This window comes from Petaurus breviceps, unplaced genomic scaffold (genome assembly GCF_028583685.1).
Source record: "Petaurus breviceps papuanus isolate PSGF00001 unplaced genomic scaffold, PetGlider_PUasm1.0 91041, whole genome shotgun sequence".
Lineage (NCBI taxonomy): Eukaryota > Metazoa > Chordata > Mammalia > Diprotodontia > Petauridae > Petaurus > Petaurus breviceps.
The window spans coordinates 12,987,788-13,015,683 of NW_027187400.1; the positions used below are offsets into that span (position 1 = coordinate 12,987,788).

The window sequence follows — 27,896 nt, forward strand, 5'->3', positions numbered from 1 at the left end:
TAGGCTAATGTGCACCTGAAGCCTGGGGTGGGAGGCTTGTTTTTCAGTAGATACTTTTTGATTGGCCAGTGGGTCCAAAAGGTTGTTACATTCTCTGAGCCAGGAGAAGGCTATATAAGCCCTGATGTGTAGCTTTGTTTTGGGACTCACTTTGAGAAGTGTTCTGTGATTTGATCTGAATTCTGGGAAGCCGATGTTGAGAGTCCCCCGGCTTTGAAAAACCCAGAATGTGGAAACCCAGATGTTGACTGGGTGTGGATGTAATGGTTGGACAGTTTGGAAATCTGTCTACTTGATGTTTCTGTCTTGATAATTATGCCTGTATACTTTGAGGTTCAGGGTGCTGACCTTTTCTCCTGAACAAGGTAAACGATATATGTCTGACTGATTAAAGTAAGCTTGTTAACCCATTTTGAGTTGCTTTCCTTTAACAAAGCAGATCCAAGAACCTGTGGTAGCTGCAAACCCTGAGGACGCTTGGGGTGCTTGCTGCTACACTGAGTTGGAGCTTATATTCTACCAGGAGTCAGTAGGCCCTGCTGTCATGGAGCTTACATTCTACTGAGAGTCAAGATATGAACAGGAGAGCACATGAGGATACAGATAAGAAAACACAAGTAGGGAGATCAGGAAAGCCTTCCTGTAGGAGGGGACACATGAGCTAGAGCAAGCATGATTGAAGGGAATGGTTGGTCCCTTTCTGACCCTCAAAAAATGTCTCCCTCATCAACAGGCCAAAGTTCAAGGAATTTCCCCACTGAGAGTTGTTTTATTGGGTTAAAGCACAGTGTCTCCAGAAGGCCCCTGTTAAAATGCCTGTGAGAAGCCTAATGCCTTAATTAAACACTTTCCATAGTTGCCAGTAGTTTATTATATTAACCGGGCATGGGGTCCACAGCCAGATCAATCCCAGTGGGGGGAGAACATGAGTAGAAAGCATCTTGGATGATTCTTTTGCATTAAATCCTCTTTAGAACTAAAGGTATAGGATGATATGATGGACTTTTGGCTCTTCACCACCTGTGTTTACTTTGGCTAAGCTGTGCCTCAATCTAGCCCAACATGCTTACAGTATGCAGTGCCCCATGCTGAGTGCCAGGATATAAAAACAAAACAAACCAGTCTCTGTCCTGGGGGCTTACATTCTACTAGGCCTGAAGGAGTTCTTAGATTGGAATCTGTATGCTTATTTTTAAAACAATATTTTGATAACTACATTTCAATATAATTGGTTTCCTTTGTGAGCCTTTGTATTTTGTTTCATATATTTAAAGACATCCTTTTGAGAAGAGGTCTGCAAGTATCAACAGATTGGCAAAGGGGGCCAGGACATTGACATGGTTAAAAACTCCAGGATTAGTGGAATGAAATATGTAAACAGATCATAATATGTATGATAACTTGGGGGGAAGGAAGAAAAAAGGGAGAGAGAGAGAGAGAGAGAGAGAGAGAGAGAGAGAGAGAGAGAGAGCGAGCGTTGGAGGTGGATAATGGAATGCCAAGTTTGGAGAATAGCATGTAGTATAGTTTGGCAGGAATGTAGAGTACATGAAGCTTCCAGATGGTTTTAGGATGAAGTCTAGCACTTGGTTGATTTCTGGGACCCCAAAGGAAAACCTGCCTCTTCTAGGGCAGTCTGTGTTGTGTTATGGTGAAGATTTGAGCAGACCCCTTTTCCCCAGTCCTATGTTCAAGGGTTCCATTGTGTTTATGTGAAAGCTCAGACTCCAGCCTAATGGACTCCAAAGTGAAGAGGGGGATCAGAGACCCTACTGCAGTTTGTAATTATCTGTAGTCTGGTTGGTGGCGGAATGGTTTCAAAGGCTCTACCAGGAGCAACCTGTTGGTTCACTAGGATTCTCTTTGATGCAAATGGCTCCTTTATCATGTTGGGAAGGAGTTGGGCTTATACTTGGTCAGTATTGCCTCCAAAGACAAATACAAAGTACCTATTGTCAGAAGGGGAGGAAGGCCAGGACAGTCACACTGTAGATCATTGTGTTATAGGCACCATCCAAGGTATCTTCTGGACAGCCAATGATGTCATGTTCATGGGGCTGGAATGTACATATACTTACCTAACAGTAGGGACCCAACAATGCTCCTTTTCAAAAAATAGTATTTTATTTTTCCAATTATATGTAAAGAAAATTTTTAACATTCATTTTAACAAAATACTGAGTTCCAAAATTTTTTCCCTCCTTCCCATCCCTTCCTCTAAAGTACATGGGGGAGGGGGGCAGTGCAGCTAGATGGAGCAGTGGATAGAGCATCAACCCTGGAGCCAGGAGGACCCAAGTTAAAATCTAATCTTGGACATGTACTAGCTGTGTGACCCTGGGCCAGTCACTTAACCCTGACTGCATCTCAAAAACAAAAAAAAAAACATAAAGTATGTGAAGAGCAATCTCATGGCAACTGCAGGAGGAAATGACAGGTAAAATGATATATTGGGAAATGATGCAGGTTGATACCTGGAGACCAGTTTGGGATTGTAGACCATGTACTATGTATCTTCTGTAAAATAATTATTTACTCTTTTACATTTGTTGAGGCAAAGCTGTATAGTAGAAAGGTGTCTAGCTTTGAAAACAGGATGATCTGAATTTAAAGTCTACCTCTGTGGAAGCCTAAGCAAATTCCTTAACCCCTCCATGCCCCAAACTATTCTCTGACACTATAAAGTTGCAGGGAAGGGACTAACCTGCCTTCATAGAAGGAATTTCCTTATCTATGTGTTCACTATAGCAATGAAATCACAGGTCCCTACCCCAGTCCAGTCCTCCATAATCTTGGTGCCGTCCTCAGAGACTACCAGCAATTTACCCTCTCTTATTTGTACATAGTTGTATGTCGTCTCCCCCGTTAGACTGTGAGCTCCTTGAGGGCAGGGCCTACTCTTCGCCTTTCGTTGTATCCCCAGCCCTTTGCACGGTGCCTGGCAGAGGAGGCTCTTAATAAATGCTTGCTTGTTGATTATCCTGATTCTGTTGGATTTGTTAAGAGAGGGGAGTATTAAGGTGGCCAAATGGCTAAACTAGGTACAGGCTGGAGTGAGCAGAGGCTGATTGAGGCCCCTCCCATGATATTCACAATAACTTCATTGACTTTCACAATGTAATACTCCAAGTAAATTATTATCAAGGATTCAGGAAAAGAAATGACAGATGGAAAAGTTAGGTAGTCCTTGGTCCTTGGGACTAGTGCATGAAATTAGCCAGATGCTACAGGAAGAAGATGGACATAAGAAAACCACAATGCAGAATCAGCAGAGGATAGGTCAAGACAACCAGAAGATAAATTGATGTAATGATATGTCAGTACAGCAGCACTGTTACTAGAATCATCTTCCTCCAAAGCTTGGAGTTGGATGGGACCAGTGTAAGACAATGCAAATTATAATATATGACAACCCAGAAAGGACCTGGAGCCCTGACATTTGTCACTTAAATGTCAGGGCTATATGTCCTTTCTTAGTTGTTGGGTTTTGGATTGTTTGAGTGACAACTGGGGAGGGCTCTCACCTTCTGATTTTGGCTTTGGTGTGGGTGGGAAGGTGCTCACTGATTATGAGGTATGGCATCCAGAGAAGAAACTGGACTCAAGCCATGAATACAGTGACTTTGGACCCCTTAGCTCCCACTAAAGTCATCAGAAGAGGTTTGCCACCAAAGGGTGATTATTTTTGTTCCAGCTAAGCAGAATTAATATAGTAACTGGATAATTCCTTTACATTACTTAATGACCCCATCCACCATAGAAGGTGGAAACAGGGAAATACATCTTGGCTTTCAGCCAGATTCCTGATTGGCACCTGGTTTCAATGAAGACTACAGTTTCTAGGGAGGGTCTGAGAACCGTAGAAACTGGAGAACATAGAATGTTAGAGCTGAACTGTAACACAGAGAATGGATCTTAACACACAGAATGTTTGAGTTGGAAATAACCTTGGAGACTACCTAGGTCAAAGATTCTTAACCTGGGCTTTGTGAACTTTTTTTTAAAAAATATTTTGCTATTACTATTTCAATATAATTGGTTTTTTTGGTAATACTATGTATTTTATTATGTACATTTAAAAACATTCTTTTAAGAAAGGGTCCATAGGCTTCACCAGACTGCCCAAGGGGTCCAGGACATAAACAAAATTAAGAGCCCCTGATTTGGGTCAACATTCTAATTTGAAAGAAAAGGAAACTTGAGGCCTGGAGAGGCTAAATGACTATTATAAGGACACATAGGAAGTTAGAGGCAGAGCCAGGAATACAGCACAGGTCTTGACTCCCAGGTTGCTGTTCTCTCTACTATCACCATAGAGTATGTTCAAGGCACTTCAAACATAAATGGTAGAGGTCCTTAGACTGAACAGGAAATGCAAAAGCAGTCAGTGCTTGGGACCTACTCAGCACTAGGGTTATTTCACATCAATCTTGATCTGGGGATGAAGGTACTGGACAATACTGAGAGCGAATCTCCTCCTGGGTGGTTGAAAAGGCTCTCAGTTGAGTAATTCCATCATCAGGGTTCACTAGTTCTTCTTCAGGTCCTCTGGTCCAAATGATCGAGGCAGTAGTTCATGGACCATCTTGACTTCATATGTACCATCTGCTTTTGTCATGTAGACATACCAATATTTTCCAAACTAAAAAAGATACAAAAAGACCAAAAGGCACATTTAGCACATCTTTTGAAATTAATTTTTAGTTTTCGACTTTCACTTCCACAAGATTTGGGTTCTAAATTTTCCACCCATCTCTTTCCTCCCACACCCCAAGATGGGGTGCATTCTGCCCTTCCCCCAATCTGCCTCCCTTATATTACTAGCCCTCTCTCTTATCCCCTTCTCTTCTATTTTCCTGTAAGGTAAGATAGATTTCTATACTGCATTGTGTGTATATCTTACTTCCCAGTTGCATGTAAACTTTGTTTTTGTAAACTTTTGAGTTTCAAATTCTCTCCCTTCCTCCCTCCCCATCCACCCTCACCAAGAAGGCAAGCAACTTGATATAGGTTATATATGTGCAGTCATGCTTCCATAATTCATGTTGTGAAAGACTATATTTCCTTCCATCCTATTCCTCCCCCCTATTTATTCTTTCTCTCCTTTGACCCTATCCCACCTCAAAAGTGTTTGCTTCAGATTACATACACCCTCCCCCAATCTGCCCTCCCTTCAATCACCCCTGTCTCTTATCCTCTTCCCCCCTACTTTCCTGTAGGGTAAGATAGATTATACACACAATTGAGTGTGTATATTGTTCTCTTGTTAAGCCAAATCTGATGAGAATAAAGTTCATTCATGCCCTCTCATCTCCCCCCTCTTCCCCTCCACTGTAAAAGCTTTTTCTTGCCTCTTTTATGTTTGATAATTTACCCCCATTCTACCTCTTCCTTTCTTCTTCTCCTAGTACATTCCTCTCACCCCTTAATTTTATTTTTTAGATATCATCCCTTCATATTCAACTCACCCTGTGCTCTCCATCGACATTTGAAAGTCAAATTTTCTATTCAGATCTGGTCTTTTCATCAAGAATGCTTGAAAGTCCTCTATTTAATTGAATATCCATTTTCCCCACTGAAGGATTATACTCACTTTTGTTGGGTAGGTGATTCTTGGTTTTAATTCTAGCTCCTTTGACCTCCAGAATATCATTTTCCAAGTCTTCTGATCCCTTAATGTAGAATCTGCTAAATCTTGTGTTATCCTGATTGTATTTCCATAATACTTGAATTTTTTCTTTCTGATTGCTTGCAATATTTTCTCCTTCACCTGGGAACTCTGGAATTTGGCTACAACATTCCAAGGAGTTTTCCTTTTGGGATCTCTTTCAGGAGGTGATTGGTAGATTTTTTCAATTTCTATTTTACCCTCTGGTTTTAGAATAGCAGGACAATTTCCCTTGATAATTTCATGAAAGATGATATCTAGGCTTTCTTTTTGATCACAGCTTTCAGGTAGCCCAATAATTTTTAAATTATCTCTCCTAGATCTATTTTCCAGGTCAGTTGTATTTCCAATGAGATATTTCACATTATCTTCTATTTTTTTTCATTCTTTTGGTTTTGTTTTATAATTTCTTGATTTCTCATAGAATCATTAGGTTCCATTTGCCCCATTCTAATTTTTAAGGAATTATTTTCTTCAGTGAGCTTTTCAACATCTTTTTCCATTTAACCAATTCTACTTTTTAAGGTCTTCTCCTCATCGGCTTTTTGGACCTCATTTACCATTTGGGTTAGTCTATTTTTTAAAGGTGTTATTTTCTTCAGTATTATTTTGGGTCTCCTTTAGCAAGGTATTAGCTCATTTTTTTTCATGATTTTCTTGCATCTCTCTCATTTCTCTTCCCAATTTTTCCTCTATTTCTCTTACTTGATTTTCAAAAACCTTTTTGAGCTCTTCCATGGCCTGAGACCAAGTCATATTTTTCTTGAAGGCTTTGGATGTAGGAGTTTTGAGTTTCTTGTCTTCTTCTGGTTGTATGTTTTGATCTTCTTTATCACCAAAGTAAGAGTCTATAGTCTGTTAGCTCTGTTAAAGTAGGACTCTGCTTCCAGTATGGAGGGTGTACTATCCAAAGCTTCAGGGGTTTTGTGCAGCTGTTTTCAGAGATGCTTCTAGGGACCTATAAATTCACACTTCTTCCAAGGTGGTATGATCAAAGGAGAGGTGTTTACTCTTCTCCTGGCCTGTGCTCTGGTCTGTGAGTGACCACAAGCACTCTTTTTTCCCTTGGAACTGTGAGGATTCCCTCTCTATCACAAGCTCCACCACGCCAGTGTTCCTCCTGGTTCCAGGACTGTAACCCAGATCTAGTCACAGGCAAAGAAAGAGAATCCTGCCACAGTGCCAGCAAAGAGGTCCTTGCAATCCCTCTCTGATCAGCTGCTTGATCTCCTCACCATCTGTGGGTCAAGAGTTCCAGAAGCAGCTGCTGCTGCCACCCCAGAAGTGGAACCTAATAGCCTTCTAAGTTGTCTTTGGCCTTTGTGTCTTGAGAAGTCTGGAAACTTCCACTGCCAGTGATTCAGAACCCTGAGGCCTACTCTGGGTTTGCTGGGGCCTTAGCTGTGCTGGTGCATTATGTGCTGGACTGTGCTCCTCTCTCAACCTGGTACAAAAAACCTTTCCTGTCGGCCTTCCAGGTTGTCTTGGGCTAGAAATTTGTTTCACTGTCGTTTTGTGGATTCTGCTGCTCTAGAATTTGTTTAGAATAATTTCTTACAGTATTTGGAGGGGTTTGGGGGGGATCTCAAATGAGTCCCTGCTTTTATGCCACCATCTTGGCTCCACCCCCCAGTACAAGTTTTAGACAAAGGACATTTGATCCCTTGGGACTACTCCTCACCCAAATGATGGGTAATATTAAGGGCTTACCTGATCCTAGAGATGGGGTAGAGTGTATGCCCACATACATATTCAACCTCTCACTGAATTGACATTGGGAGTGGTTCCAAGCACGGCCAGGGTACATAGGCCACCTCTGACACTATGTGGATGATTCTGCACTATATCTCAGTTTCTCCAACTATAAAATGAACTGTTTTGACTCTATGAGTGTATGACCTAGGGGGTCGGCAGACAGATACACTACAACCTCACCCTCATGCCTTCTATCACCTCTTACTCCCTTCGCTAGCAGGTCAGCACACTGACAGAGCACGCAGAATACCTATGAAAGGGGAAACTCCAGCAGCTCCACAAAGAGAAGTAAATGGCAACCCCCTCCAGTGCTTTGTTGGACAGAGACTGATTTAGGTGAGTTCCCTTCTTCTCTGTGCAAGAGGCAGAAATAACCACCCTCTGTATTCTTAAATAAACTAGCTAAATGCTGATTCTGATTGGAGGAATTGTGGAACAATTGCTCAGGAAACATTTCCCTTGAGCAGTAGAGGGGAAAGAGCTTGGGCTTTGAAGACAAATCCTGGTTTTGCTACTTACAAACTATTTGACTTTTTGTATCAGCTTTTTGGGTCTCAGTTTCCTTAGCTGTAAAATGAGGGGGCTGGACTAGATAGTCTTAAGGTCCCTTCTAGCACTGAATCTATGACCCTATGACCAGCTTCCTCACTGTGGCTCTCTTAGGCTCTTCAACTTACCATGTTAACAGGTCATAGAATTAACCTCTTCTAGAGGAATGGGGTTATATGTGGGAAGTTTGTACTAATGTGGTCCCAGAAGTAGTTATTGAGAATGTGAAAAATGCCAGGAACTTCTAGCATGCATTTAGGTAGCCCCAGAACAATGCTCTTCAATATTCCACAGTGGTCACAGCTGTGGTCACAATCTCTGAGTTGGAAGGGGCTTCCAAGGTCATCTAGTCCAACCCATTTACAGATGACCCATACCCGAACAAGACTCCCTCTTACCGCAAACCCATCCAGTGGTCACTGAGCCTCTAATTTGTCTTGTGCTGTCTCACTTTCTTATCAATGACTTGGATAAGGTTTTCTTGGCAGATACTGGAGTGGTTTGCCATTTCCTTTCCCAACTCATTTTACAGATGAAGAACTGAGGCAAACAGTGAAGTGACTTATCCAGGGACATACAGCCAGTAAATGTCTGAGGCTAGATTTGAACTCAGGAAGATGAGCCTTCCTGATTCTAGACCTGGCACTCTATCCACTGTGCCACCTAGCCTGCCCCTCTTGACAGACTAAGCTGGATCCAACAAGACAAATTTGAGAGAATTGTACTATTGCATTAATAACTAATTATTAATGGTGATCCACTTTTTTTCCTTTTATTTTCTATAAAGGCACAACTTCTGTTAAGGTCAGTCAGTCTCTCAAGGGTATGGCTGATTGAAGAGATTGCTCCTAGCCCTCAAAGAACATGCTCACCCAAATAGGAGACCCTAATTTCTGTTTAGAATATAAACAAAATCCATTCTGGGGGAGCCCTTGCTCTGAGGGAAGGAACCCCTGTTCTTGGTTCCCTCCATTAGAGTTTAAAGTGAGCCAATTCATGAAGTAAAAAAATAGCCTGGATGGAGATGGATTCCCCTGCCCAGATCACTGGTAGCTGCCAAGTCTCATGATCAAGTCATATTCTCAGCAGGAGGAGCTGAAGACTTTTAGCCCACCTCCCCTAAATGTCCACCAATTAAAGTTGAGTTTCACTTGTCAACAGAATCCCCTTTCAGAAGGTGTTTAAGGCATTTCAGAGCCTCCCTTGGGTCTTTGGTTACCGACAGAAACCACTGGCCACCAATTTATCGATGGTTGGCTAGCCTAATTAGTAAATTGATTATTAACTACTCAGAGATTCTGTCTCAGGATTTTAATTTGTGTCAAATTCAATAAAAACAAACTGCAAAGTGCTTTGCAAACCTTAGTGTGCTAGATAAATGACCACTATCATTAGTACTACTAATACCATGTGCACATTTCTCTCTGCCCCCAAGCACCACCCACTTCCAAGTCTAGGAGGGGAGGAAGTCAGTAAGAAGCTGGAGTCATCCACAGTGATGACATCATTTTTAGGAAGCCTTGTTCCATGACCCTGGTAAGCCATGCCCCCTCCTGGAAATGCTGATTTTCCTTTGTTTCAGCTGAACTGATCTCAGTGTCAGCTGAACTGATGTACAGATGTCAGCTGTTCTGATCTCAGCACTCAGATGCATTCAAATTGGAGAACAAAATTTCAGAGGCAAAGTGGCATCAGAACACAGAACATTAATGCTAAAAGGGACGCAAGAACATAGAATGTCAGAACTGGAAGTAACTTTAAAACTCATGGCATTAAAAACAAAGAGTCCTTTCTCTTCTGCTAGGCTTTTCTCCTCCTAAACTGCCTGGTAGCATCTCCAGGCAGCTGTTCACATACCTTCCGTGGACCAACAGAGAGGCAGATATATTTCTAATCTGCAGTAAATACTGCATACACACTGCTGTCCAAATCATGGAATTATTGCCAGGCCAAATCTGTCACCTGGGCTTTTACGGATCGCTTTCAGGAAGGGAATTTTTCCATTTTGCAGGCTGTGCCCTAGGACCAGGGCCAGGGCCAAGCCCAAGTGCGGCCAGAGCCAAGATTGAGATGTCAAGTCCCTGGCTTAGGATTCTCTTTGGTTTTTATTTGAATTTTTTTCCCCAGTGTGGTATTTTTTTTTCCTGAAGCTTATTCATCTGACCCTATCTCCCATGCCAACAACTAATGGGTATGGAGGGCACAGAGAGTAATTGGGCTAAATAGCCTCAGGGACTTGCAGTGCTCATCACACCTGCTTCTATGATGATTTCAGGCTCATGGCATTACTATGCCTCAGTTTCTCCCTCTTTAAAGGGGGGGGTAATGGCATCAAGGTTCAAATTGTTTGTTTTTAATAGCAAAGACAGCAAGGTTTTGCTTCACAGAATTAGCAAAGAAATTTATCTTGTTTGCAGATGTTGAAGGTCATTATCTCATAGAATCTAAGTGTTGGACAAAACCTTAGAAGGCATTGAGACAAAGTCTGACCTGAACAGAGAGCTGAAAATGGGGAGGCAGCATGTTGTCCTGGGTGTTGGCATTGGAGAGATTAGTTTTGGGGTCCATGTCTTCTGTATAAGCCTCCAGACCATTGTCCTCACTCCTCACAGTCCATTGTCAACCTGGCCCCTTGCTTGATCCCATTCCAGGGTCCCCTCACATAGCATCCTTTCCCTGGATTGTCTCAACTCCCAGTGGGGGTGCAAGGAGGGGAGAATTTATAAGGGTCACTCCTTTCTGGATAGGATTGCCGTTTTGGTAGATCTGTCCCCTGAGTCAGTGCTGATGCAATCTCCTTCTCTACCTCCAACTGATTCTGTCCAAGGCAAAATAATTTCTGGGTATGGCTCAGTCTGAGACAACATTCCTGACAAGTTAACACCTTGTCTCTGTCTGAAGATTCCTAGGTATGGGTAATCTACAATCTCCCAGGTCGTACCCATTCCATTTCTGTGCAGTTCTGATTATCAGGAATTTTCTCTTTAGACTGAGCTTAAATCCATCTCTGACAGCTTCTCCTTGTTGGTTCCTGTCCTGTCTTCTGGGGAAAGCAGAACTCCTCTTCCTCTTGACTCTATGTCACAAGTTGAGAAACAGGGATCACGTGCCCCAAGATCTTTTTCAAGCAATCCTCAGAGGACATGACTTTAAGTCCTTTCCCCATTCTGGCTGTCTTTCTTCGGATTTGACCCAGTTTATCTGAGTCCTTTCTAAAATGTATTGCTCAGACTTCATGACAAGTACTCAAGATGGGGTCTGGTCAGGGGAGTAGATAGTGGAACCTCTTCTTCTGGATAGTAGACTTCCATAGACACTGCCTAAGATGTCATTAACTATTTTGGTTGTCATGCCTTTTGAAAATGAAGACAGATGCCTCCAAACCTTAAGGGGCAAAGATGGCAGGACTGTACTTTTAGAACTGGAAGAGACCTTAGAGATTGTTTACATATATGAGTGGGGATTTCTTCCTCCATTTCAATTAATGCAGTTATTGAAGGTACAGACACCTTAATTGAATCAATTAATCAACAGAGTAAACTAGGTATTAAAAGAATTTCTCTACAACCTCATCACAACGTGTGGACAAATCTTAAGTCATTTGAAAAGATCATAGGATTTTTGGTCACTGGATGGAAAGGCAGATAATACCACACAGGAAACATCTTGTGGTTGGTTGCTTCTTTGTATAAAACAGGCTGGTCAAGCAGTGGACCAGCAGCGACAGACTCCAGATTTAGGTCCCCAAGAGAGAATCACTCTTAGCATAGGTTTCTATCTCTGTTTCTCTTCTATGCTCTTCTCCATTGACCATGTCATTGGAGAGAGGAGAACAACAGGGGGTCAGGCATATAGCTGGCAACTCAGAGGACTGCCAAAGGCAAATAGATGGTCCCCTGAGAAAGGAAAGGCTAGTCTGTGCCTTTGGTCTTCCACCTCCTCTCTTGGAGGTGACAGAGTTAAGGCTGATGTCCTGAAGGAGTCAAAGGAGAATGGAGGCTATCAAGTCTCCCACATGGTCATATTGGCCATGGACACATGACTGCCTCTGACAACACATCCAGCTGGGAGCAGAGAGGTACATAGCAAGGACAAATATGGACAAGCATAGAAACATATGGATACAGAAAGATAGTCACCCAAGGGAAGATGTAGTTTCAAGGAGTATTTACCCCTTGAACCACAGAATAAGAACTTCCAGGAACCAGTGGTTGTGAGTTTTCCACTTTAGCTAGGTGTGGAGAGAAGATGTATGCCTTACTAGCATATCTTGAATTTAAACCTACTTTTCCCCTGGGTTCTGTGGGTATTTGTGTACAAGAACCACAAATTTTGGGGGGGAAATGTTGTATGCAAACTATTCTTACTATACTATTTTGGTAAATATTTTTTTCTAAAAGTTCATTGAAGTCTAGTTGACTGATATCAATGAAAAGGAAACCAGTAGGCAGTCATGAGCTAGAATACTAGAAACCTAATCTGTCATGGTTATTCTAGAGCCCTTCCCCTCTGGGACCCCAAAGAACAAATGTGAATCGGGGAAGTGAGCCCCAGGAGAGTGTGCTATAGACAGATGATAAAGCTGAGACCATAGATGTTTAAGTGACTTGTCCAAGTCCACACAGGACAAAAGTATCAGAGTCGGGTTTTGAACTCAGGTCCTCTGACCCTCATTATTCCAGAAGGCTGAGGAGCTACTGCTCATGTAGTCTGGAAGATTCCAAAGTAGGTAAAACTCACCTCTCTCATCACTTGTCTGCAGGCTCCACATGGTGCAATAAAGTCATCCTTCAAATTACTGGGAAAGCAAAGCACAGAATCCATCAATTAATTAGTTCACTGACATAACTCCCTAATGGTTCATTGAACCAGACAAACTGACCTAGGTGCTGCTAGTCTATCTTTTAACTTAGTGCCTTTGTACAAGGGGTCCTCAATGCCTAGAATGTTCTCCTTTCTTTGATATTCTCCCCTTCCCACCAGAGACCTGAGATTCCATTAAAGGGCAATTCAGGTACTGCCTTCTCCACAAGGCCTTTTCAGATTGTGCCAGTAATTAGTATTCTTTCCTCTGGAAATAATTTTGTATACGAAGCAGCGGGGTGGCACAGAGGATAGCACACCGGGCATGAAATCAGAAAGACCCGAGTTCAGATTTGGATCAGACACTTACTAGCTGTGTGACCCTGGGCCAGTTACTTAACCTGTTGCCTCCTCTGTAAAATGGGCATATTAATAGCACCTACCTTCCAGGGTTGTTGTGAGGATTAAATGAGATTATATTTGCAAAGCATTTGGCATAGTGCCTAACACATCATAAGTGCTATATAAATGTTAGCTATTATATACCTTTACTTATGGACATGTATCTCCCTCTCTCCCCTTAGAATATAAGGTAACAGCAGAGATTATTTCCTTTGTTTTTTTTTTTGGGGGGGGGTCAGTATTCCTAGCACCAAGGATACTATCTTCTACATAGCAGGTGCTTAATAAATGTTTGGTTTTTTTAAATTAAATTTTATGTTTATTTTTAATTTACATCATTCATTTCCACAAGATTTTGAGTTACAAATTTTCTCCCCGTCTTTCCCCTACCCACCACCACAAAACAGCGATCCCACTGTATACCCCCTCCTCCAATCTGCTCTCTCCTATATTCTCCCCCATTCCCCTTCTTACTTTCTGGTATGGCAAGATGGATCTCCATACCCCAGTGCCTGTATATCTTATTTCCCAGTTGCATGTAAAAAAAATAATAATTTTTAAACATTTGATTTTAAAACTTTGAATTCCAGATTCTTTCCCTTCCTTTCTTGTCACCCACATTTACTGGGAAGATAAGCAATTTAATATAGGTTGTACATGTGTAATTACGTAAAACATTTCCATAGTGGATATATTGTGAAAGACTGACTATATTTCCCTCCATCCTATCCCACCCCCACTTGTTCTATTCTCTACTTTGACCCTGTCCCTTTTCAAAAGTCTGTGCTTCTAACTATCCTCCCCCCCAAGCTGCCCTCTCCTTCATCATTCCCCCTCATGCCCTTCCTACCTACTCTCCTGTAGTGTGAGATACCCTATTTAGTATGTATGTCATTTCCTCCCTAAGCCAAATTCAATGAGAGTAAGATTGACCCATTCTCTTTTGCCTTCCTGTTCTTGTAAGATTGACCCATTCTCTTTTGCCTTCCTGTTCTTCTCCTCCATTGTAATAGTTTTCCTTTGCCTCTTCTATATGAGATAATTTACCCCATTCTGTCTCTTTCCATCTCCTTTCATTATATTTCTCTCTCAACTCTCAATTTCACCTTTTAAATATCATTCCTTACTATTCAACTGATCCTGTGCCTTCTGTCTATGTATACCTGTACACATATATACACACACTCACATATGTATTCATATGCACATGTACCCTCCTATATAGACATATATATATATATATATATACATATATATATATATTTCACTCAATTATCCTCATACTGAGAAAAGTTTCATAAGTTACAATTATTGCTTTTCCATGTAGGCTTGTAAATAGTTCAACTTTGATAAGTTCCTTCTGATTTCTTTTCCCTATTTACCTTCTCATGCTTCTTGTATCTGGATGTCAAATTTTCTATTCAACTCTGGTTTTTTCAGCAAGAATGCTTGAAAGTCCTCTATTTCATTGAATGACTATATTTTCCCCTGAAACATGATACTCAGTGTTGCTGGGTAGGTGATTCTTGGTTTTAATCCTAGCTCCTTTGATCTCCAGAATATCATACTCCAAGCCCTTTGATCCCTTAATGTAGAAGCTGCTAGATCCTGTGTTACCTTGAATGTGTTTCCACAATATTCAAATTGTTTCTTCTTGGCTGGTTGTAATATTTTCTCCTTGATCTAGAAACTCCGAAATCTGGCTATAATATTCCTAGGAGTTTTCTTTTTGGTATCTTTTTAAAGAGGTGAATGGTGAATTCTTTCAATTTCTATTTTGCCCTCTGATTCTAAAACATCAGGACAATTTTCCTTGAGAATTTCTTGAAGGATGATTTCTAGGTTATTTTTTTAAAGCAATTGGGGTTAAGTAACTTGCTCAAGGTTACACGGCCAGTTATTTCTGGGTGTGGTGCTGAGTATCTGAGCCCAGGATTAGATCTTCAGGTCATCCCAACACTGGAGCCGGTGCTCTTACTCACTGAGTCACCTGGCTGCCCCTAAGCAATTGGGGTTAAGTAACTTGCTCAAGGTTACACAGCCAGTTGTTTCTGGGTGGGTGCTAAGTGTCTGAGCCTGTATTCGATACCCAGGTCATCCCAACACTGGGGCCATTGCTCTTACTCTCTGTGCTACCTGGCCACCCCTCTAGGTTCTTTTTTTGATCATGGCTTTCAGGTAGTCCAATAATTTTTAAATTATCTCTCCTGGATCTATTTTCCAGGTCAGTGGTTTTTCCAATGAGATATTTCACATTGTGTTCTATTTTTTCATTTGTTTTGATCTGTTTTATAGTATCTTGATTTCTCATAAAGTCATTAGCTTCCATTTGCTCCAATCTAATTCTCAAGGAATGATTCTCCTCAGTGAGCTTTTGAGATTCTTTTTTCCATCTGGCAAATTTGGCTTTTTAAGGCATTCTTCTCATTGGCTTTTGAGTCTCTTTTGCCACTTGAGTTAGTCTATTTTTTAAAGTGTTATTTTTTTCAGTCAGGTTGTTGACTCTCTTTTCATGATTTTCTTGAATCATTCTCATTTCTCTTTCCACCTGTCAGCAGCGAGGTTAGATATGGACATAAGTAACTAATAATACAAAAGGAATAGGGATACATATATAAGCAGATTGCAAAATGCTGTGAAGTCAGAATAGCAGCATCGCAGAGGTGGAAGGAGCTTCAGCAGGCATTGAGTCCAGACTCTACGTGAGCAGAAACTCTCCTCTACGGTTTCTTTGACAAGTTGTCTGGGAAGCCGCTGCTTGAAAGCCCTGGTTAGTACAACCTCCCTGGCTACTTTGGATTATCTCTGATTGTTAGCAAGTGCATCTTGATATCAAGCTTAAACTTGTCTCTGCACCCTCTAACCACCACTCCTAGGGAGAGATCATATCCAGTTGGGGCTGGGAGGAAGGCTTCTTGGAGTGGGGTAAAGGGGAGAGTGGCTTCAAGGGAAAATGGACCTTGAAGGGGAGGAAGAATATCAAGGGCTGGAGTTGAGGGACCCAGAAGATGAGATTATGGGATGTAACCCAGTTTTCCATAAGTTCAGAACTCTTTCATAAGGAAGTGAGTCACTCTGCTAGATAATTCATGAATCACAAGCTAGTGATGCAGATGGTAGACAAACCAAGGCTTGATATCAGGAAATATCTAACAATCAGAGCTGTCCAAAGGGGAATAAAATGCTTGGGAGCTAGTGAGTTGTCCCTTGCTGGAGGTCAGGAAGCAAAGGCTGGATGACCACTAGTCAGGTACCTTTTGAAAGGTGGTATAGTATGTAAATTAGAGATCTGGGCCCAAAGATCTGAGCTCTAATCCCACATCCTATACTTACTATCTGTGTGGCCTTGGGCCGGTTTCTTAACCTCTCTGACCTCCAGTTTTATAAAAATATGTGCATATACATACATATATACACATACGCACATATGGGAAAATACTAAGTATGATATCCATCTCACAGAATTAATGTGTGCTTCCAGTGATGATAAGGCATCTTGAAAACCTCAGAGGGCCATTATAGTGATGTAGGGACTATTCTAGAGCTGCAGATAAGACTAAATGGCCTCTGGGGTTCTTCTAATTTCCTTTCACATTCTCTGAACCTGCAGATCTACTTTCTAATAATGATATGAATGAACCAGAGAGGCAAGGTCTCTCTACTCATATTGCAGCCACCCTAGTTCACAACTTCATCACCTCTTGTCTGAACTATTAAAATAGCCTTCTAATTGGCCTCCCTGTCTCAAGGTTCTCCCCTCTCCAGTCCATCCCCCACATAACTGTTCGGTGATTTTCCTTAAGTACATCTCTGCCTATGTCTCTCCTCTACTCAGTAAACTCCAGTGGTTCCTATATTACCTCCAGGACCAAATCCAAACTTATGTCTTTTAAAGCCTTTTATAAGGCAGTTCTTTCCTGTTTTCCAGTCTTTTTATACATTGCTTCTATTCTTGATCTTTATGGTACAGCTGTACAGACCTTACTGCCCTTCCTCATACATAACAAACACTCCATCTCCCACCTCCGTGACTTTGCAGGGGCTTTCCACCATATCTGGAATGCACTCCTTCCTTATTTCTGCTTCTTGGAATCCCTAGTTTCCTCCAAGATAGCTCAGGCCAGCTTTTACATGAAATCTTTCCTGATCTCCTCCCCTTAATTTCCCAGTGTCCCTCCTCCCAAAATTATACCTTATTTATTTTGTATACATCTGTTTCCCTTGATAGAATGTAAGCTTCCTGAGGGCAAGGGCTGCTTCACTGTCTTTTTACCTACAGTGCCTAACATAGAATCTAAGAAGCATGATGGACAGAGTGCTGGGCCTTGGGTCATGAAAACCTAAGTTCAAATCTAGCCACAGACACTTATTAGGTATGTGACTCTGGGCAGGTTACTAAATGGCAAAGTGGATGGAGAGTGCTGAGCTTGGAGTCAGGAAGACCTGAGTTCAAATCTTACCTCAGATATTTGGCTGCCTTTTAGCCTCAACTTCCTTATCTATAAAATGAGGGGACTGGATATAACAACCTCTGAATTTATGATCTTATGACTTAACCTTTCAAGACCAACCCCCCCACCAGGCAATTCAGAATTATCAATATAGGGCAGGTGGCGATTTGCATTGGTGGAGAGACTTTCCTCCCTGGAAGCCCTTTATACCAGGGAAAATGAAAAGTCATCTCACTAATAAGTGGCAGACTGGGTCTTGAACACAGGCTTTCTAACTCCAAAGCCAAGACTCCTTTTACTCCCCTGCTCCACAGGATTCCAAAGAGGCGAACGCTAATAAGGCAGAGGGCATTCTGTATGGAACAAATGATTAGAGTGATCAGAGCTGAATTCTGGCTCCAGAAAGCAGGTGCCATCTGAATGCAGATAATAAGCCGTGTGGCTGGATCCTGGAGATGTGTGTGGGCTTTGTTTAAATAGGAGAGATTTGCTAATCATTGCTAGGACCTCATTCTTGAACGTCAATAATAACCTAGAGCAAACATCCATGGGGAGGTGAAGGGTTGGTAGAGGGGATGGCCAGATGTAAACAACCCAGTCTGCCACACCATTATCCTTTCCATGGCTCTGGCCTTATTTTCCCAAATATGATTAATTTCTTGGATTCGATTCTGAAATCGTAATTTTTTTTTTCTACTCTACTCTCCTACCTTCTGTGAAATATAATTTGCATCCTGATTCCAGCTCACTGAGACAAAATGTCCCTGGCAAGTCATTATTTGCTCTGGCCTGAGTTATAGAGGACCTGCAGACAAACACAGCAGTGTGGCCTAGAGGAGGGGTGTCCACAGCAGAGAGGGAAGCAGTGCACCCAGATGTCCACCAGCAACTCTCTCAAGTAACTACAGATGGTCAGGATAAAGATTCCCTGGATCTTGGGTGGTCTTGTGGGCTGACAATGGGGGTGGGGTATGGGATTGGGAGAAAGCCAGTATGGCTTATAGAATATTTTTCAAGAAACAAAATTTTGTTTCTTTAAAAAACATGTAGATTCATGGTCTTTTTGAAGCTTGGAAGGGACCATCTCTCTCATTTTGCAGATAAGGAGACTGAGGATCAGAGCAGTGACTTGTTTAAGGTCACACAGTTACTTGGTGACGGAGCATGGACAAGAATCCATCTCCTCACTCCCAGTGAATGACTCTTCCCTCTGTTCCTTCCTCCTTTCCTCTCTTCCTCCTTCCCTCTTTACCTTTCTCCCTTCCTTTCTTCATCCTCTCCTCCTTCCTTTCTTCCTCTTTTCTTCCCTCCCTTCCTTTCCTTCTGCTCTCTTCCTCTTTCCTTCCTTTCCTCCATTTCTTCTTTTCTCCCCTCCCTTCCTCCTTCTTTTACCCTCCTTCCCATCTTCCTTCCTTCCTTACTTGCTCCCTTTCTTCTTTATTAAAAAAATGATGTCTTTTGTATTTTTAAACATCAAAGTCATTTCCTGATTATGCTTCCCCATCCCCATTGAATCCTCACTTATAAGAAACAAAAACAAAGCAAATGATCAACAAAGAAACCATGTATGACACGTGACATTTTCCATCTCTCTGTGGAGAAGCAGAGTGCATGCATCATTACATCACACTACCTTTTAGGAGCAGAGGGCTTAGAGATGGAAAGGATTTTTAAAACAACCAATTCTCATCAGAAGGATCAGAACTGAGGGATGGCAGGCATCATTGAATTAGATCCCCTTCATCGTTATTGTCTGTTGTTGTTTTTACAGATGGGGAAACTGAAGCCAAGGAGACTGAATGATTTGCCCAAAATTAAATGAGTAGCAGAACTGGGACTCAGACCAAGGTCTTCTGACTCCACATCCTTACTAGACCTTACTTTCCTTACTAGGCCATATGGCCTCTCACTTCTAATTGTCTATTCTTGGTCCTTGTTAGGAATGGTGGCTTCGATTATCAACGGGGCCTTGTCTGGTCTCCTCTAATGAAGAAACGAGAATAGTTTATTGTATATGCCATTCTGTGATCTAAGGCCTTTTCCCAGCTCTAAGTCACTCCGTTTTAACAGCCTGCATTGTAAGGCCCCTTCCTAGCACTGGCAGTCTTATGTTCCACGGCCCCCTCCAGATTTAGCTGTCTATCTAACATTCCAAGAATGAGTCTTGGACACTCACCTGGTAATAGCAATGGCCCGGAACTCTTTGTGTCCTTCTGAGATGGCCTTCTGAATGGCAGTGCGTTCTGCACAGGTGCCTACTGTATAGGCCGCATTTTCTACGTTGCATCCTGAGGACAGAGAATACAATAGACCAAATAGCTGGGCGAGGAGAGATCTCAAAAAGCTTCAGACTCAGAAAGATGATTCTCTAGGTCTATACAAAGCACCCAGATTCTAAAAGGGTGCCAAGGTTTAGCCCAGACCCTGGTGCAATGGGCATCCAGAGTTAAACCAAGGGAGGGGGATCAGGATATCGAGGGGACTACAAACCACATCATAAAAAGAAAGGTTCAAGCGATTGAAGACAATTAACTTGGAGAAGCAAAGACTTAAGGGTATATGATAGCTTTCTCCAGACATCTAAAGGGCCATCATGGGGCTGTGGGGTTATCCTTGTTCTGCCTGGCTCCCCAAGGCAGTCAGGAACAAAAGTTTCAGCTTGAGATGTAAGGAAAGCCTTCCCCAAGATTGGAGCTCTCCAGTGGGCTGACCTGCCTGGGGATGGATGGTGGTGGATGGAGCAAAGGTCTTCAAGAAGAGGCTGGACCCCCACTTGTCAGGGAAGGAACAACCCCTCCAAGAAAGTAAAGCAAAAAATAGATACAAATATATGGAGGGGGATGGTGATAACATTGGGGGATATCAGAGGAGGCCTCTTCCAGGAGGAAATGACACTGGAGCTTGGAGGGAACTAGGAATTCCAAGGGGACAGTGTGAGAAGGAAGAGCATTCCAGCTATGGAGGATGGCCTGCACAAAGATTTGGAGGTGGGAGAAAGCATGTCATTTATGGGGAACAGCATGTATGAGGGGGAGTAATGTGAAATCAGCCTGGATTTGTACGTTGGAGCCAGACAGTAAAGGGATTTAAACTCCAAACAGAAGAGTTTGTATTTTATCCTGGAGCCACCGAAGTTTTTTGAGCAGGGGACTGATATGTATCTTTTTGGAAGATCAAGTTGGCAGCTATGTGGAGGATATAGTGGAGAGGGGAGAGACTGGAGGCAGAGACTGGCTGGTGAATGGCTGAATATACTGAGGCCTGGGAGGAAATGCTTCAATGCCATTAAAAATGATATTTAAAAAGGGGGAAGTTCTGGGATTCTGTCAGTAGAGGACTCTACATGAAAGGAGACCAGCACTGTCTCTGATCAGTAAGTAAATATGTCTGAAGAAGTTACTAGGGGCATATAGATGTGAGTGGCTTGACCAGGGTCACTTAGCTAATGAGTGACAAGAGGCAGGATTGGAACCCAGATCTTCCTAATATCCAGCCAGGTACTGTCTCCATTATGCCACATTAGTTACAAATGATAAACATGAAAAACAGTACGAAATTCTAATGTAATCCAATGATCATTTATTAAGCATTTGCTGGGTACAAGGTCCCCATGCTTGGTGCTAGGAATGTAGATAAAACAAACAACGAAAAATCAGTCCTTCATTTAACCTTACATTCTATTAAAGGAAGATTTAGATGAAGTAATGTAAAAGAAAAAAGCAGAATGAAAATGATAGACAGATGGCTGGCCGAATAGATAGATAAATAGGTAGGTAGGTAGATTGAAAGGTTGATTGATAGAAGGATGAAGAGATAGAAGGATAGATAGATTAACAAAGAGAAGGATGGATAGAGATAAAAGGATAAAGATAGGTAGACAGACAGATAGGAGAGATAGAATAGATGGATAGATTTATAGAAGGATGAATCAATGGAAAGAAAAGATGGAGAGATAAATAGATAAAACTTTTATTCAGTACTAACATAAAGCAAGGCACCGCTAAGTGCCGAGAATACAAATATAAGGAAGTTAGTTCCTATCCTTCAGGAGCTTATAATGTAGTGAGCAGAGACAATACCTAACTGAGTTCTGGTCATCAGAGAGTAGCCATGAGGCTGTTTCCAGGTGCAGGGTACTACTGGGTTTGGGCATACCCAAAGTGGGTAGCCTCTTGGATTCACCATTCCTTTTTTTTTTTTTTTAAAGCAATTGGGGTTAACTAACTTGCTCAAGGTTAAACAGCCAGGTGTTTCTGGGTGGGTGCTAAATGTCTGAGCCCGGATTCAATCCCAGGTCATCCTGACACTGGGGCCGGTGCTCTTACTCACTGTGCTACCTGGCCACCCCTCACCATTCCTTTTAAAAAATTAATTAATTTTTAGTTCTCAACATTAATTTTCACAAGGTTTTGAGTTACATTTTTTTCTCCCCATCTTTCCCCTACCCTCACCTAAAAATAGCAAGCCCACTGAATACCCCAATGCATTCTCCCCTATATCCTCTTCCATCACCCCCTTAACTTTCTAACAGGGCAAGACTGACCTCTATACCCCCAGTGCCTGTACATCTTATTTCCCAGTTCCATGTAAAAAACACATTAAAAAAAAACATTTGTTTTTAAAACTTTGAGTTCTAGATTTCTTCCCTTACTCCCTCCTCACCACCCCCACTGAAAGACAAGCAATTCAATATAGGTTGTACATGTGTAGTTACCCAAATCATTTCCATAGTTGTCATATTGTGAAAGACCAACTATATTTCCCTCCATCTTATCCTGTCCCCCACTTATTCCATTTTCTCCTTCGATATCTCTTTTCAAAAATGTTTCCTTATAACTACTCTCTCCCCCAATCTGCCCTCCCTTCTAGCCTCCCCCCTTCTATCCCCTCCCCCACCATTATCCTGTTGAGTGTGTATATTATTCCCTCCTTAAGCCAAATTCAATGAGAATAAGGTTGGTCCATTCCCTGAACTTCCTGCTTTTCCCCTCCATTGTAATAGTTTTCTCTTGCCTCTTTTATATGAGATAATTTACACTAATCTATTTCTCCTTTTCTCCTCCCAATAAATTCCCCTCTCACCTCTTAATTTTATTTTTTTAGATATCATCCCTTCATATTCAACTCATTCTGTGCCCTCTATGTATACATGAACATACATATGCCCACACTCATATATATATGTTTATATACACATGTAACCTCCTATACATACATATACACACACATATATATATATATATACATGCATAATATTCCCTTCACCTATCCTCATACTGAGAACAGTCTTATGAGTTACAATTATCATTTTTCCATGTAGGAATGTAAATAGTTCCACTTTTATAAGTTCCTTATGATATCTTTTTCCTATTTACTTTCTCATCCTTCTCTTGCTTCTTGTATTTGAAAATCAAATTTTCTATTCAGCTTTGGTTTTTTTCATAAAGAATGCTTGAAAATCCTCTATTTCACTGAATGACCATATTTTCCCCTGAAACATGATAATCAGTTTTGCTGGCTAGGTGATTCTTGGTTTTAGTCCTAGCTCCTTTGACCTCTAGAATATCATATTTCAAGCCCTTCAATCCCTTAATGTAGAAGCTGCTAGGTCTTGTGTTATCCTGATTGCATTTCCACAATACTCAAATTGTTTCTTCCTGACTGCTTGCAGTATTTTCTCCTTGACCTGGGAACTCTGGAATTGGCTATAATATTCCTAGGAGTTTTCTTCTGGGGATATTTTTCAAGAGGCAATCAGTGAATTCTTTCAATTTCTCTTTTGCCCTCTGGTTCTAGAATATCAGGGCAATTTTCCTTGAGAATTTCTTGAAGGATGATTTCTAGGTTCTTTTTTTTTTTGATCATGGCTTTCAGGTAGTCCAATAATTTTTAAATTATCTCTCCTGAATCTATTTTCCAGGTCAGTGGTTTTTCTAATGAGTTATTTCACATTGCCTTCTATTTTTTCATTTGTTTGGATCTGTTTAATAGTATCTTGATTTCTCATAAAGTCGTTAGCTTCCAATTGCTCCAGTCTTATTTTGAAAGAGTTATTCTCTTCAGTAAGTTTTTGAAATTCCTTTTCCATCTGGCAAATTTGGCTTTTTAAGGCATTCTTCTCATTGGCTTTTTGAACCTCTTTAGTCATTTGAGTTAGTCTATTTTTTAAGGTGTTATTTTCTTCAGTGTATTTTTGGGGTCTCCTTTAGCAGACTGTTGACTTGCTTTCCATGATTTTCTTGCATTATTCTCATTTCTCTTCCCAATTTTTCCTCCACTTCTCTTACTTGAGTTTCAAAATCCTTCTTGAGCTCCTCCATGGCCTGTAACCAGTTCATATTTTTCTTGGAGGCTTTTGATGCATTAGTTATGACTTTTCTGTCTTCCTCCTGCTCCATGCCTTGATCCTTTTTGTCCCCCAAAAAGGATTCTATAGTCTGTTTGTTCTTCTGTTGCTTGCTTATATTGGCAGCCAATTACTTGACTTTTGAGCTCTTTGTCACGGTAGAACTCTGCTTCTAAAATGTAGAGAACTATGTCCCAAATTGCTGGGGATTTTGCAGTTGCTGCAGCTATTAGGAGGACACTCTCTTTACAGCCCCAACAAGCTCTGGCTTACTGGTCACACACCCCAGCTCCACCACCCAAGACCGCGATCCAGATCTAAGCATGTTAAAGCAAGAGTGATTACCCTCTGAATGGTCACTTGGTCCCCCTGCAATTTGTAAGCCAGGAGCTCCTGAGACTGCCAGGCAAACAGCCACAACACTTCCACTATTTCTTGCCCCAGGGGCAGGGGCCAGACTGTGCTCTTGGTTCCCCTGTTCCCACAAAATTCCACACTGACTTTTTACTTTCTTTTTGGCATTTATGGGTTCATAATTCTAGAAACCACCACAGCTGCTGGTGATTCTCTCCTGAAGTCTGCAATGGGCCTGCCACTGGTCAGGACTGACCTGGGGCTGAGAACCAGGCAGCTCACGTGGGGCTGCGCTCAGCTCCCAGCCTGGTGCGATAGAACCTTCCTATTGGCCTGCTGGGCTTCTTTCGAGGGAGCTTTGTTTCTCTTTGTCTCTTTGTAGGTTCTGTAGTTCTAAATTTTGTTTAGAGTCATTTTTTTACATGTATTAGAAGTGATTGAAGGGAAGCCCACACCAAGTTTGTGCTTCTACTCCACCATCTTGGCTTCTCCTCAGACTCACCATTCCTTATGCCTTAAATATGCTCTCTCTCTTCATTGATTGAATTCTTACCCATCTTGTAAAACCCTACTCAAATGTCAACTCCTCCAGAGAGCCTTCCCTGCTTCTCAGATCAAACATCCCAGAATGGTGTGCATGTCTCCAAAATCCTCATATGCAAGATGATGTGTAATATTTACCTGGGCTGGTATCTTAGAAAGGCAGAATGGTGTCGTAGGAAGAGTGGTGGATTTGGAATAGGAGAACCCAAGTCTGAATCCTGCCACTTACTACTTATTTAACCTTGATAAGTCACTTACCTCCCTAGCCTTTGTTCTTTCATTTGTAAAACAAGGAGGTTAAACTCAATGACCTCCAATGTGCCCTAAATCTATGATGCTGGGATCTCTTTAGTAGACAGTGGCCTCCTTGAAGATAAGAACTGTGGAGCTGCGCCTTGTATCCTCCACAAGACTGAGCCCAGTGTTCTACACAGAGTAGATGCTTAAGGGTATATGAAGGGAAAACTATATACACAAAATGTGTACAGGTATAAATTGACCTGCATTATCTGTCATTCAGTCAGCAAACATTCATCAGAGGGCAGCTATGTGGGGCAATGGACAGAGCATTAGGCTTTATGTTAGGAAGACTTGAATTCAAATGTGACCTTAGACACTCTCTAGCTGTGTTATCCTAGCTATGTCCTCTTAACTTCTTCTTCCTTCAATTTCTTCATCTGTAAAATGGGGATAATAACAGCATTTACCTCCCAGAATTGAGAGATTCAAATGAGATAGCATGTATAATTTAGAAAACTTTATAATGTATAAATATATATAATGTATAAATATAATATATTAATAAAATATAAAATAATAAAAATATAAGATATAATATAATAATATATTAATAAAATATAAATAATAAAAATATAATATAATAAGTATAATGTATAAATATCATATAGCTATATGAATGCTAACTGATATTATTATTTATTAAGCATTTCCTATATTCCAGGCACTGTATCAATCTCAAGATAGAAGTGAATAGTTAAACAGAATAAAATAGGACACAGAGAGGACAATCAATAAACCATTAATCTGTCAATAAAAATGTGTTAAGCACCTACTATGTCCAAGCACTGTGCTGAGTGTTGGGGATACAAAAAAAAAGAGGCAAAAGACAGTAAGTTAAGAGACATTGTCTATGGAACCGGGTTCTTGAGTAATTTTATTTTGGAGCAAAATGTATTGTGAGTTGTTTTATTTTGGAGCAAAACATATTCTTGAATTGTTTTATTTTAGGAGGAATGCATTCTTGAATTTTTCTTTTTTGGGAATGGGAGATGTAGAGTAGAAAGGGTCCCAACTTTTGATTTCAAGGGTGTAGGGGACATCCTCTGTGGAAACTCCCCCCTCTGACACATGTCAACCACTCTCCTGTATCTTACAATTTTTGAGTGTTGACTGGGAGCCCTGAGAAATTGAGTGTCTTGCCAATAGTCATATAGCTTTTGTGTATCAGAGAAAGGACTCAGACCCAGGTTTTCCTGGTTCCAGAGCTGGCCTGTTAAACACTACTTCATGAAGCCCTTCAAAGTTGTAAACATATATAGTTAGTTGACCTTAGTGGAATGTTAAGATCCTAGAGGAAGGGGATATGTCTCACACGTGCCTTTGTATCCCTGGTGCTTGGCATTTAGTAGGAGCTTAATAAAATGCTTGTTGATTGTGTTGTTGTTTAGGGTAAAGTTTATAGTAAGTAACCTCTGATTATTGTTTTTTTTTCCCCTTAAATAAGAGATTTTAGGCTGGCTGACTTCCATAAACTTTCAATAAGCATCCACTTACTCCATGTAAAACCCTCTACTGGGCTCAGCAGAAGCAGAGACAAATAAATAAGAAGCAGTTCCTAACCACAGTATAATATTTAGACAGTTTCATCATCACACCGTCATTTTGACGGACTGTCCCAAGAAAACACAAGGAACAGGATGGCTTGCAAAACTCAGTTCCCTACAGATGGGGAAGGTTACAGAAAGGGAAGGAAATAAATGAACAACACCCCTCTGTGCCACGAGCCCTCTGTGCCCTGCTATGACTCAGCCTGGAACAGCTAAGATTGGGACACCAGTATTCTATAAAGAGTTAATCACAGAAACTCCTCCTAATCCTTAGCGTCACTCTCCAGTTTTTACTGAAACTCAGACATCCCAAGGCAGCAGAGTGAGGCAGAAAGAACCCTCCCTGGGTTGGCAATCAGAAATCCTGAGTTTCAGTTCTACCTTGGCTGATTAATTAACTTTGTGATTCTGGGAGCCTCAGTTTCCTCCCCTGTAAAATAGGGACAATAATCCTTGTACTATGCCCCTATAAAGATGCTATGAGGAAAATGCTTTGGGAACAGTAAAGAACCATAGAATGGGATCTGGCGTTATCATTATTTATAGGAATTAATATGTTGTCTTGACAAATAAGAACGTGGAAGGTAGTGAGTGATCTTTTTTTTTTTATTTTAAGCAGAATGCTCCTTTGATTCTTTGCCATTGCCACTGACTGCCTTGCACCCCACTCCTATTTGTCCTACTTCCCCAGTCTAGTGACTAATCTGTCACTTGTGAAAATTAGGAGACCCAAGTCTGGCTCAGTGTCAAGCTTTAGGCATGGATAAACAGAATCTTAGGACATAGAATGTCAGAACGCAGAATATTAAAGTAAGGAGGAAATTTTAGAGCACCTAGCTCAATCCCCTTATTTTACAGTTGGAATCCTAGAGAACAATAATCATATTATTTTATAGATAAAGAAACTGAGGCCCTGGGGCAGCCAAGTAGCATAGCTAGTAAGAGCACCGGCCCCAGTGTTGGGATGACCTGGGGATTGAATCCAGGCTCAGATACTTAGCACCACACCCAGAAATAACTGGCTGTGTAACATCCAGCAAGTTATTTAACAACATTGCTTTAAACAAAACAAAACAAAAAAAGAAATTGAGGCTATGATAGTAATGGAATATAAAGATCCCCCTGTATTGGCTTGGTTTTCAAACTGATTGTGTTAAAACCCAGAGCTTGTTAATCCC

At 41.3% G+C, this 27,896-nt stretch overlaps 1 protein-coding gene across 1 annotated transcript in view; it reads right to left on the reverse strand.

Annotated features, from left to right (window-relative positions):
• Positions 1 to 2,105: 2,105 nt before the first annotated feature.
• Positions 2,106 to 27,896, reverse strand: part of CDA (cytidine deaminase) — a 42,591-nt gene continuing 16,800 nt past the window's right edge. The window contains exons 2-4 of the mRNA XM_069078366.1: positions 19,805 to 19,916; positions 12,713 to 12,770; positions 2,106 to 4,642 (exon numbers count right to left, since the gene is read on the reverse strand). Of these exons, the coding sequence (XP_068934467.1) occupies positions 4,529 to 4,642; positions 12,713 to 12,770; positions 19,805 to 19,916 (284 nt within the window). The 3' untranslated portion in view covers positions 2,106 to 4,528. The remainder of the gene's footprint in view (positions 4,643 to 12,712; positions 12,771 to 19,804; positions 19,917 to 27,896) is intronic.